At 45.9% G+C, this 13567-nt stretch overlaps 1 protein-coding gene across 6 annotated transcripts in view; it reads left to right on the top strand.

Annotated features, from left to right (window-relative positions):
- Positions 1-13567, top strand: part of arhgap17a (Rho GTPase activating protein 17a) — a 169255-nt gene that overhangs the window by 77077 nt on the left and 78611 nt on the right. For all 6 annotated transcript variants that reach the window (XM_072481116.1, XM_072481111.1, XM_072481114.1 and 3 more), the window contains exons 3-4: positions 7101-7205; positions 9526-9602. In XM_072481116.1, coding sequence (XP_072337217.1) covers positions 7101-7205; positions 9526-9602 — 182 coding nt within the window. The remainder of the gene's footprint in view (positions 1-7100; positions 7206-9525; positions 9603-13567) is intronic.

Raw genomic sequence — 13567 nt, 5'->3', positions numbered from 1 at the left:
ATACTGGCACAAAAAACTCTCCTGGATGCACTTTAAAAATTCCACTCCGTCTAATCTTTCACACTAAAATAATTCCAGTTAATATTGGTGAAGTTGAAATCCCCTACTAATATAACATTATTCCTCTCGTACCGCTCTGTGATTTGCCTGCATATCTGGTCCTCTGCCTCCTTCTGACTGTTGGAGGCCTGTAGTATAATCCCAGCAAAGTGATTGCCCTTTTCCTTTTTCTAAGCTCGACCCAGAGGGCCTTATTTGAAGAGTCTTCAAAGACATCCTCTCTCATTACTGCAGTGATGGGCTCTTCCTATTAAATAAAGCAATGCCGTGCCGCACCACCCCCACCTCCCCCACTGTTACAATAATGTGGATGGGACAGAGAGTAGCTGACTCTGGAAAGGCCGCAGTTGGGTTTTACCAAATAATCTCAGAGACCTAAAATACAGATGTGGGGCATTATTTGGTTCTGGTTTTCAGAATCACAGTTTGAAAGTGCTGACTTATATGGAAGTTCCATTTATTAAAAAATGTGCCAATATAAATGAAAACTGTGCAGTTATGTATGAGCTGTCTCCAGAATGTTCGCTAAATGTCTTTTTGAAAATAAGGTTGAGAGTAAGGTGTGTTTTCAAGGTGCTCAATGTCTTCAATGCACAGAATAATCTCAAGTAAGTGTATTGAACATTTTCTTTTCCTCCCTGATCCTAAAACTGCAGTCTATTGCTATGGTTCATTTCAACAGGCACAAATGCTGTATATCCTCCACCTTGGTGACCATTCTCATGCATAGACTCTTTTTAACATAGAATTAAATAGTTGTTGATGAAAGGAAAACATTCAAGAACACAAGAAATGAGCAGAAGTGTTCTACTGGATTGGATGAAGAAAGCACTTGAGCAGATCTGATGGGCAGAATGGCCCAGTCTGTGTTGTAATAGTCTGTGATCTGATTTTTATTTGTTCTTGGGGTGTGACCATTGCTGGTAAGGCCAGCACTTATTGCCCATTGCTACTTGCCCTTGAGAAGGTAGTGGTGAGCTGCAGCTTTGCACTGCTGCAATTCATGTGGTGAGAGTGGACCCACAGTGGTATTAGGTAGTGAGTTCTGGGATATTGACCCAGCAATGGTGAAGGAATGGTGACATATTTCTAAGCTAGAATGTTGAGTGACTACTGTGTGTTAAAAATGCAAAGATCAGTAGGGCAATGAAGCATAGAGGATGTCATAGCTGGCAAACACCCAACGGATCAGGAACTTTGACAGAATGTTTTTTTCCCCCATTCCCCAACCCAGGTTAGGGGAATTGAAATTAATCATATTTTCTGCAGAAGCTGACCTGCCAGAGGTGACGGAACACCACATTGGATAGGAATAGAGTCAGGGACCAGATTCTCATTTCCCCCCGCAGAATTCCTTTGCTAAAATCCTGTTTGACAAATAATAAAGGGCTACATAAAACAAATTAATTTTTCTTTTACCATCCTTTTTCTTTCAGAAGATTAAAAAAGTAAAGACTTGCATTTGTGTAGAGTCTTTCATGATCTCAGGCCACCCTAAGGGGCTAGTTTATCACAGTGGGCTAAACAGCTGGCTTGTAATGCAGAACAGGGCAGCACGGTAGCATTGTGGATAGCACAATTACTTCACAGCTCCAGGATCCCAGGTTCGATTCCGGCTTGGGTCACTGTCTGTGCAGAGTCTGCACATCCTCCCCGTGTATGCGTGGGTTTCCTCCGGGTGCTCCGGTTTCCTCCCACAGTCCAAAGATGTGCAGGTTAGGTGGATTGGCCATGATAAATTGCCCTTAGTGTCCAAAATTGCCCTTAGTGTTGGGTGGGGTTACTGGGTTATGGGGATAAGGTGGAGGTGTGGACCTTGGGTAGGGTGCTCTTTCTAAGAGCCGGTGCAGACTCGATGGGCCAAATGGCCTCCTTCTGCACTGTAAATTCTAAGGCCAGCAGTGCGGGTTCAATTCCCGTACCGGCCTGTCGAACAGGTACCGGAATGTAGCGACTAGGGGCTTTTCACAGTAACTTCATTGAAATCTACTTGTGACAATAAGGCGATTATTATTATTATTAAATAGTTGAAGCCCCTGCACTGATCCTTGAGGCACTCCACTAGTCCTCCCTCCATGTCCCAAATGTAGCGTCTATCCTTGCTGGTGTGAACCTACAGTTGTTGCAGGCGGAGACCTCTATAGACATCTCGCCAAATTTGAAATGGTACCAAACTGGATCCATGTCCTTAGTGTGGCCACTACCACGGGCTCCTGGAGTTTGTGTGTAGGGGAGGGAGCGGAGCGCTCGGAGAGATGTTCCCGTGCAGGAGGGCTCCTCCATTCGGACCCAGTCCACCTCTGGTTCCCTTAGCCACCTCCTCGCCCTATTGCATTGCCACCCAGAAGGCCATAACAAACTAGTCGATCCTGGTGAAGAAGGAATTGGGGATGAAGATCGGCAATGGTCTGAATAAGGACAGCACGGTGGCGCAGTGGTTAGCACTGCTGCAACACTGCGCCGATGACCCGGGTTCGATAATTTTCACACTCACCCTATGTCTTCACCCACAACCCAAAAGGATGTGCAGGTTAGGTGGATTGGCCATGCTAAATTGCCTCTTAATTGGAAAAAAAACAATTGGGTACTCTAAATTAATAAATAATTCTTTTTTTTTTTTTAAATGATCTGAATATGAACTGGAACCGAGGCAGCACATTCATTTTGCCAGTCTGTATCCCTCTTCTGAGAGAGGGAGTGAGTCCCATTTTGCAGGTCCCTCTTCACCTCTTCCACCAGGCTGGAGAGGTTCCATTTGTGGAGTCTCGTCCAGGTGTAGGCCACTTGGATCCCCAGGTACCTGAGCTTGGTTTGGGTCACTTTAAACGGTAGTTTTTCCAGCTTTGCTCCTCCCTCTTATTAATAATAATAATAATCGCTTATTGTCACAAGTAGGCTTCAATTAAGTCACTGTGAAAGGCCTCTAGTCGCCACATTCCGGTGCCTGTTCGGGGAGGCCGGTATGGGAAACCCCTCTGGGGGTTCACTGGAAAGATTTTGCTCATTCCCAGGTTGAGTTTGTAATCTGAGAAGACACCAAATTCCCTGAGGAGTCCTCTTATCTTTCCCATGCTGGCTAGGGGGCTCGACACGTAGAGGAGCAGACATCCACATAGAGTGAGACTCCATGTTCTCTGTCCCTCTTCGAATGCCCGTCCACCAATCCGTCGATCAAAGGGCGATGGCCAGTGGTTTAATTGTCAGTGCGAGGAGTTAGGATAGTGGGCATCCCTGCCTCGCTCATGTGTGCAGTCAAAACTGTTCGGAGCTGGTGGCGGTCATACAGGAGTGCTGTACAGGTGCTTCAACCACACTATGAACCCTGTTCCAAACCCAAACCATTCAAGTATCTCCATGAGATACCTCCAGTCTACTCAATCAAAGGCTTTCTTAGTGTCCAGGGAGACTTCAAGTGGCTTCTCCCCGGATGGAGTCATTATTACATTCAGCGGGTGTCTGATGTTCGCTTTTAGCTGTCTGCCCTTGACAAACCAGGTCTGATCTTCAGCGATCACTTCTGGCAGGCAGCTCTCCAGGCATCTCATCAGTGCTTTCTTGAGGACTTTTGCATCAGTGTTTAAGAGAGAGATAGTCTGTGTGCTCCACACGCTGTCGGGTGTTTGTCCTTTTTGATGAGTGAGATCGAGGTCTGGGCCAGCGTGGGTGGCAGGTCCCCTTCCACAGCAAGTCGTTGAATATCTCCTGCAAGTGTGCAGCCAACTCTGCTACAAATCTTTTATTAAAAACCAGTCCCGATGGTTTCCCTGACTGCATGGAATGAATGCATTTCACGATTTCACCCAGCTTTAGCGGTGCTTCCAATCCTTGTTTCCTGGTCCTCCCCCACCACTGGTATGTCCAGTCTGTCGAGAAACCAGTACATCACCGAGTCCCCCTCTGGGGGTTCGGAGGTGTATAGCCTTCGGTATAAGTTTGCAAAGGCCTCGTTAACCTTGTTTGGGTCTGCTACCGTTTCTGTCCCAAACTTGCGCTATCTATTTCGCGGTTTCTCAACAGGTGTGCCAGTGTGCGGCTTGCCTTGCCTCCGTGTTCGTAGAAGGCCACCGTGCCTGGCGAATGATGGACTGCCTTCTTGTGGAGAGAAGATCAAATTCCATCTGCAGCTTTTTTCTCTCTGCCAGCAGTTCACGGTTTGGGCCATGGAGTACCGCCCATCCACCTCCAGAATGGAGTCGCTCAGCCACTGCTTGGCTGCCATTTCTTTCCTGTCCCGAAGGGCAGTATAATCTATGATTTTGCCCCTAATCACCGCATTTAGTGCTTCCCAGAACGTGGAAGGTGAGGTCTCCATCTTGGTTGCAGGTAAAGTACCGTTGATGGCTTGGAATATCTTGGGAAAGAGCATTTGACTAGCCACTCTGTCCATTCCACTCATAATTTTGTAGACCGCTATCAGGTCGCCTCTCAACCTCTGTAGTTCCGGTGAGAACAGACAGAGTTTATCTAATCTCCTTTTTGTTTCCCCCAACCTAAATGGCATCCTGCACCATGGGGATTGGTCAGTTTTCTCATCCACACAGGTAGCAAGTACCGTCTTGCTGTTGGTCAAAGTAAAGGGCTGAGGCTCCTCCATTACTTCATGCTGGTTTTCATACCTGTTCGATTCACAGCCACATTCTCCTGTCCCTGACCATTGATCAACTGGAAAGTTCTACTTAATATAGAGAATATGACTATGACTGCCTCGGGGCCAGGTAGCGCTTTCCCTTCTTTCTGATGCCCCACAATATCTGAAACTCAGCCCTGGCCAGCAGCTCTGAACTGAAGTTGCTGAAGCTGCAGACACTTATCGCAGATATGGTTGTTTGAGACTAGAAGCATTCATTAGATTCTCACATTTTGCAGTCACTCACATTTTGCAGTCACTAAGCATTATCATCCCTGCCATGTCTGTCTGCCTTTATTTAATTAGTGTTACCAATTAAGTAAGTAAGGTAATACCAAGTTGCAATCTCTAAGCTTGGAAACAGAAGAAGAGCACTTGTTGAAGAAAATAATAAATAATAGCACCTTCATGTTCTCCGCCGAATTACCAATTTGGCACTTGGCTCACAAAGCACTCTGTTCTTTGTCACTCTGTGGTGTATTACGATCCTAGACCAGACCCCAACAGTGGCTAGGATACTGAACCTATAGCCCAACATTTTGGTTTACCTTGTAAGACTGTACGGCAAGAATGTTTCACTCCCAGAGGGTTTGCATGAAGAAATAGGGATTCGGCATTTTTAAAGCAAAATTTTATTATGAATGCAACTCTTTAACTTCACACCCAAAATGAACAGCTTACAATTCCCCATTAAACACTACTCAATTCTTCGTTAAACAACAAAAAAATAACAGGCAGCTCTCAATCCATCTTAAAATCAGCATGGCATAAAGTAATACTTGGTTTACAGAACAGATTAGGACTTCTGTTAAAACCCCTACAAACTCTGGCTGGATGACTTCAAAAAGCTGTTTCAACTGGCTTGTTTCAACTTCTTCCTTGTCTTCAGACAAGACTGCTCTGCTTTAAATATTACTCTTTAACTATTCTAATGAGAGAGAATTGTGGACCCAGTGTCAGACAGATCAGCCTTTGATTCCTCTCCAAAGTTTTCTCAACTGTCCCTTTGAATCCCTTAGCTCCACCCAGCAATTACATTATCTCCCAAGCTTAAAACAAATTAACTTTCCAGGCTGAAAGCACATTAATTCCACAGGAACTTTCCCCAGTCAAACCACCATGCATTAGCCCAGACAGAAAAACACATTCCTCTGGTCAATTTCATCTTCTGGCTACTAAAACCTCCTAGGCCCTGCAAAACATGATTCTTTTCTTTAAAAACATGACCACTAGGTCAAAGTCAAACAGACGATAACCCCAGGCGTTTAATCGTTACATTGCCCCAATATGTAGAATTCCATGTTCCTAAAATCCTCCATTCTTCGCAGTTAGCAAAACCTGTCAACTTTTATAGAGAGCTTACGATTTGCACACAAGTTACAACTGCAAAGTTAGTTTCTGGCCACAGTAATTAACACTTATTCAGGCAGCCACTTTCAGTTGATTGACATAATTGCTCTGCCAAGACTTACCTCTGTTAACGTGGTAAGTCTGTCTTACCAGAGAGATCCCAATTAACCAAATTTGTGACTTTGCATTTGGTTCATGAAATCTGTTCTCGGTCACTTTGCACTTCCCCACTAACTTCAGCAGGCAGGCTGCTAGAATGCCTGGATACATGGAAGATAAAATATAACGCATGAGAATTGTGAAGTAGTACATTTTGCTGGGAAGAATGAGAGTAGTCAATATAAAATAAAGCATGCAATTCTAAAGAAGATGCAAGAACAGAGTAAATGTGCAGAAATCCTTGATGGCAGTAGGGCAGGTTGAGAATGTCGCTATAAAGGCTTTATGAATTGAGGCAAAGGGTACAAAAGCAAGAAAGTTATGATCAACCTCTATCAAATGCTGGTTCAGCTTAAACTTCTGTAATGTACTGCTGGACTTCACCGCATTTTAGAAAGGATGCAAAAGCTTTAGCGAGGATGTAGGAAGTAGTTCAAGAGGTAAGGACTTCAGTTACTTGGATAAAATGACACAGATGGGGTTTTTCTCAAATTTGAAAGATTTGATGTTTTCAAAATCATGAGATGCCTCAATAGAATGTTCCCATTGTCAGAAGGGCTGAGAATCCGAGGATACCATCTTAAAAGTGATTGTGAAATGGTGAGAGGAGGAAAACATTTTTGTGCAGGGAGTTATGACTACCTAGAACTCACTGCCTAAGAGTGAGATGGCAGCAGATAGCATCATGGCTTTCAAAAGGGAAGTGGATAAACATTTGAAGAAAAAATACTTGCTGGGCTACCAGAAAAGCTTTAGGGGAGTGAGAGTAGCTGAGTTGCATCTGCAGAAAGCCAGCAAGGAACAAATTACCTCCTTATGTGTTGTAACCATTCTATTTTTAAGAATTGCAGAAGAGGAAATTAAGTGATTAAAATGTGTTGTCTGTTTTTTGTTTCTGGTTTAGATTGAGAAGCGCATGGATGCAATAAGAATCATTTCCCACAATACCCACAAAAGACTGGCTGCATGTTTGCAGGTTCAACAGGGCACAGAAGTGGAGAAACGACATGTAAGTAATAATGTCACACTGAACAACAGGAGTATGGCAGAAGTATGGTATTTTGCCGCAATTATAATGAACAGAATTTAGAAATTGTTGATGAACATGGGGGGCTGTATTTCAATCTTCTATTTAAATATCTTTAATTCCTCAGTAAACAGGAACCCAATGCAGTTATACAGTGAGTTATCCTTAATTCACTGATTACTGGCCAAAGATCATGGCCGGAACATTCTTGCCATTCAAGGTGGTGGGATCTTCTTGTCCTGCCAACGGTGCACCCCCACCACGGATTTCATGGCGTGAGGGGTGCAGTCAACGGGACATTGGCAAGACCAGAAGATCCCGCCGCCAGCCAATGATGGGCCGCCCTTTGCAGTGGATTGCGTGGAAAATCCCACCCAATGTATTTACTCATTCTAATGTTGAACGGTAGGAAATGTAACCTATCCTAGGATTGGATGCCAGATGAGTAGTCTAAAAACAGACAGTGGAGGGGTTGAGAGAGGTGATGAGGTAGAGTTGTGTATGATCAACATGCTTGTGCAATCTGATAGTATACCATTGGCTGATGTTGCTCAGGGAAGCATGAGATTGGGAGGAACTAAATAATAGATCTTTGAGGGACTCCATAGTAATTATACAAAGGTGAAAAGCTGAGCTATTGCAAGAGATCTCACACAGCTAAGTAATAGATTAGAAGGCCAATTTCACACAGTTGGGCAATGGAGGAGAGGTGTTGAAGATGGATGGTGCAATCAACTGTGTCCAGTGCTGCACACATGTCAAAAACGATGAGGAAGGATATTGCAGCATGGTCACAGGCACAGGGGATATCATTTGTGCCTTTTTAAGAGCATTTCAGTGCTATGCTCATGGCAGAGACTAAATTGAAGAGTTTCATTGGAGCTGCGTGAAAGAGGGAAAGGACAGGGGGGGACATTGACAGTCAGGGACCTATACACTGATGGTACGGTCACAACACTGGACGAACTGGCGCAGAGATTCCAACTAGTGAAAGGCAACAAACTCCAATACCTGCAGCTTAAAAACATCCTACGGAAGGAGACGAGGACATCGCAACCACCACGACAGAAACTATTCGAAGAGCTACTGGAGGCAGACATCCTAGGCAGAGGGAACTGTAGTGACATGTACGAACGACTGCTAGAGAGGGCCGACGCCGAACTGGACACGACAAGGAGGAAATGGGAGGAAAACATGGGGTTCGAAACAGGGTGGGATTCTGGAGCGAAGCACTGCACAGGGTAAATTCTACCTACACATGCACGAGGCTCAACCTAACGAAGCTAAAAGTGGTACGTAGAGCCCACTTGACTAGAATCCGAATGAACAGGTTCTTCCCTGAGGTGGCGGATAGTTGTGACGGTGCCAAGGAGGCCTGGCCAACCATGCCCACGTGTTCTGGTCTTGCCCCAGACTTGCTGGGTACTGGACAGCCTTCTTCGAGGCCATGTCCAAAGTGGTGGGCATGAGGGTGGAGCCATGCCCGAAAGTGGTGGTTTTCAGTTGATCAGGCCAGCCAGATTTCTTCATGGGGAGGAGGGCAGACACCCTTGCCTCCCTGATTGCCCGCTGTAGAATCCTGTTCGGCTGGTGGTCAGCACCACCTCAAGCTGATGACTGGCTGACCGACCTATCGGAAGTTCTCCAAATGGAGAAAATCAAATTCGCCGTCCGTGGGTCTGAAGAGGGCTTCCACAAAACATGGGAGCCATTCACCTGACTGTTCCGGGACCTGTTTGTGGCCAACAGATAAATAAATCCGTAGCCATGGAAAAATAGCCAGGACAAGACAGAAAGAGGAAAGTGAGGGAGGACCTGGGAGTGCAAGGTGAAGTAGCAAAACCCAGTAAGAAAGAATGGGGGGCAGTAGTGAAGAAGGGGGGAGAACAAAAAAGGGGAGCCAGAAGGGGAAAGAGATAAGAGAATAAAAACGGGGGAAGAGCACAGGGGAAGACAACAGTGGCAGCAACCACAGCACGGCGAGAGACCACAAAGAAAGCGGGAAGGGGAAATGAGCAATGGTAGATGCCGAGGCAACTGCACAAAAGAATGTAAAAAGCATTAGGAGGCACCACTCGAATGCCCCTCCACCCTAGTTAGATGATCTGTAAAAAGGAGAGAATAGGAGAAAAGGGAGGAAAATCTCCTCCCATCTGGTTATATTTCCTAGAGCCTATGTGTTTTGCTTGATATACCTGTATCCATAACTTGTACAAAACCCCATAAAAAAACATTTAGTAAAAAAAACAAAGCAATTGATCTCAAATGTTCTTCCTCAATGATTTGAATTTTTTGTTGACAGAAAAAGTTGCAGTTGATGGCTCTCTCCCAAAGCATGCAGGAAGGAATTACCTCCTTGGGAGATGACTCTCTCATTGTGTAAGTAACTTAACCACATTGCTGAAACATCACACCTTAAAATAAAGAGAAAAGTCTATAAATTCTGGAAGTCTGAAACGAGTTGCTGTAAAAACATACATGATCTAACGAGAAAAGACAGGTGGATATTTCGGGCTCTTGATGAAGGACACATTCATGCACTGTCCGTCCCCTGCAAAGAAATCAGGATGTCATTTTTTTTCTTTATAAATGCTGTTTGATCTACAATGTATTCCAGTTTCATTTTGATTTTATTTGAAGTCTCTTTCCTGTGACGCATGCATACAAGTATACAAATTAGGAGTATGCCATTTGGCCCCTAGAGTCTGTACTGCTATTTGATAAGGTTATGACAGATCTGATTGTGACCTCAATTCTACTTTCCTGTCTATCCCCGATAGCTCTTGACTCCTTAGAATCTATCTAATTCTGCTTTAAAAACATTCAGTGATCCTGCCTCCACTGCTTTCTGGAGAAGAGAATTCCACAGATTAATGACCCTCAAGAGAAAAGATTTCTACTAATCTCCATCTTAAATAGGAGACTCCTTATTTTTAAACTATGCCCTCTTTTTCTGGTGTCTGCCAATAGGGGAACATCCTTTCAGTATCCACCCTGTCAAGTCTCTTCAATCTTATGTTTCAATGGGCAGCATGGTGGCACAGTGGTTAGCACTGGTGCCTCACAGCACTGATCCAGGTTCGATCCAGGCACCGGGTCACTGTCAGAGTGGAGTTTGCACATTCTCCCAGTGTCTGCGTGGGGTCTCACCCCCACAACCCAAAATGATGTGCCGGGTAGGTGAATTGGCCACACTAAATTGTTCCTTAATTGGAAAAAAAAAATTGGGTACTCTAAATTTATATATTTTTTTAAATCTTATTTTTCAATAAGATCATCTCACATTCTTCTAAACTCAATGGATAAAGGCCCAATTTTTCCTCATAAGATAGCCCTGGTGTTAAAGCACTGAGTGCATGTTGTACTGCTAAGTGCCGTTTTTGCTATAAATGCTGTGATCTGGTGTAGCCTGCAGATTAAATTAATATTTTACTCCAGTTTATTTACACAAGGTGCTGACCTGTTCTTGGAATTTTTTTCCACCTCCTGAAAATGTTTGGTGGTTGCTGGAACATAGTGGTACCAACAACTGGCTAGTATCTCGCCCAAATGACAAATGGTTTTACTGGATCAGGAAGGTTACCTGCATTGACAATTATATAGTAACAGGGAGTGGAAATAATTATTTGATTATCATTTCCCTGGTCAGGACCTGAGACTAATTATAGAGTCTTGCTGCCAAAGAGTGACTTTAGCTGACTTCACATTGGCTAACAGTTGAACACACTATCTTTTGATCAGCTTGGCTTTGTTACATATTGCATGAGCCATCACTGGAACCCCACTGTTCCAATTTTGGATTAAAAGTGCGTGCCCTTAATTAGATTTTGCTACTGTAAATTAAATTTCTAATATTCTTCAGCCAGTAATCCTAGAATATTTGGTATGTGTATGCATGAAAGTTAGGATGTAACTCATTCATTACTTAGAATAAGTAACAATTCCTACTTGGGCTCGGATTATCTCTGTTCAGGTTGCAAATGGGTATTGCTTAACTTCGAACAGAATCTGTAGTGTAGAATTAAATTAACTACATAAAGTTGTTCTATAAACCTTTACTCCTTTCTACAGGTACCAAATTTTAGTATTGCTAGCCTCTGCGAAAAGGGAGGGCACTCCCTTCCATATGTTCAGTAACTGGAGTAAAGAACTGCCAAACTCCCCAAAACCAGGTGTGGGATTGCAGTGAACAATTAACCCTGTCTGTTCTTTGCGCTCTATCTATCCTGTTAAATTTGTGCTCTTTGCCTTTTTAAATGATTGCATGCAGCCAGCATAGCCACCTGAGCTGTTGGTTGGCTACATGATCAGTAGGAGTCTAGATATTGCTAGCATTACTTAAAGGCAGCTTACCCTGTAAAAGGGAGGAGCATTGTGATTGCGAGAAGTGGTGAGATCGATTTGTAACATGAGTCTGTGATCTGTTCAAGATGGGGAGAGGTGTTGAGATAACATTTCCCCCTTTTTATCACCTCCGTTGTTTGCAACAAAATGTATGTTTTAGAAGAAGTGTTTTAAACCTTTTGAGTATTGTGACTTTAAAGAATGGACACGAATCAGGTTTTCTGGCAAGTTTAAATCAAAAGAAAATATAAACATTGATTCAAACCATAACCCCCCCCCCCCCCGGGCGGCTGCTGCTGCTGCTGCTGACCATTGTCTACCGTTCTGCCAGGAAGTCCAAGAACGGTTCCCATCGCCTGAAGAACCCTTGTACAGATCCCCTTAAAGCAAATTTCACCCTCTCCAATTTAATAAACCCTGCCATATCGTTGATCCAGGATTCCACACATGGGGGCCTCGCATCTTTCCACTGAAGACGAATCCTTCGCCGGGCTACCAGGGACGCAAAGGCCAGAATACCGGCCTCTTTCGCCTCCTGCACTCCCGGCTCCCAAGCAACCCCAAATATTGCGAGCCCCCAGCCCGGTTTGACCCTGGATCCTACCACCCTCGACACCGTCCTCGCTACGCCCTTCCAAAATTCCTCCAGTGCTGGGCATGCCCAGAACATATGGGTGTGGTTTGCTGGGCTCCCTGAGCACCGAACACACCTGCCCTCACTCCCAAAAAAACGGCTCATCCTTGTCCCGGTCATGTGTGCCCTGTGCAGCACCTTAAACTGTATGAGGCTGAGCCTCGCGCACGAAGAGAAAGAGTTCACTCTCCCTAGGGCATCTGCCCACGTCCCCTCCTCGCTCTCCTCCCCCAACTCCTCCTCCCACTTACCTTTCAGCACCTCGACCGAGGCCGCCGCCTCCTCCTGCATCACCTGGTATGTTGCCGAGATCTTCCCCTCTCCAATCCACACCCCCGAGAGCACCCTGTCCTGTACCGTGCGTGGTGGCAGCAGCAGGAATTCCACCACTTGCCGCCTGGCAAATGCCCTTACCTGTAGCCCGCAATTCTCCTCCAGCTCACCCAGGCTTGCGAACTTCCCATCCACAAACAGGTCCCCCAACCTTCTTATCCCTGCCCTGTGCCATCCCGCAAATCCTCCATCTATTCTCCCTGTGACAAACCGGTGGTTTCCCCATATTGGGGTCTACACCGAGGCCCCGACTTCCCCCCCTGTGCCGCCTCAATTGCCCCCAGATTTTGAGGGCAGCCGCCACCACCGGGCCCGTGGTATACCTCATTGGAGGGAGCGGCAGCGGCGCCATTGCCAGCGCCTCCTGACTCGTACCCTCACAAGACACCGTCTCCAGCCTCTTCCATGCCGCCCCCTCCCCCTCCATCATCCACTTGCGCACCATCGCCGCATTGGCGGTCCAGTAGCACCCACAGAGGTTGGGCAGCGCCATACCCCCCCCATCCCTACTCCACTCCAGGAACACCCATCTCACCCTCGGAGTCCCTCGCGCCCACACAAACCCTATTATACTCCTGCTGACCCGCCTAAAGAAGGCCTTCGGGATACGAATGGGGAGGCAGTGGAACAGGAACAAAAACCTTGGGAGCATCGTCACCTTGGCTGACTGCACCCTACCCACCAGGGACAACGGCAACGCGTCCCACCTCTTAAACTCCTCCTCCATTTGCTCCACCAGCCTCGTGAAATTAAGTCTGCAGGGCCCCCCAGCTCCTGGCCACCTGGACCCCCAAACACCAAAAGGGCTCATCTCTGCCCTTTTTAATGGGAGCTCGCCAATCCCCCTCTCCTGGTCCCCTGGGTGAACACAAACAACTCGCTCTTCCCCCTGTTGAGCTTGCACCCTGAGAAATCCCCGAACTCCCTGAGGATCCTCATTACCTCTGGCATTCCCCCCATCGGGTCCGCCACATATAGCAGCAAGTCATCCGCATAGAGCGACACCCGATGCTCCTCCTCACCCCGCACCAGC

The sequence above is a fragment of the Scyliorhinus torazame genome, chromosome 17 (assembly GCF_047496885.1).
Source record: "Scyliorhinus torazame isolate Kashiwa2021f chromosome 17, sScyTor2.1, whole genome shotgun sequence".
Classification (NCBI taxonomy): Eukaryota; Metazoa; Chordata; class Chondrichthyes; order Carcharhiniformes; family Scyliorhinidae; genus Scyliorhinus; species Scyliorhinus torazame.
This window is presented reverse-complemented; position numbering and strand designations above follow the sequence as displayed.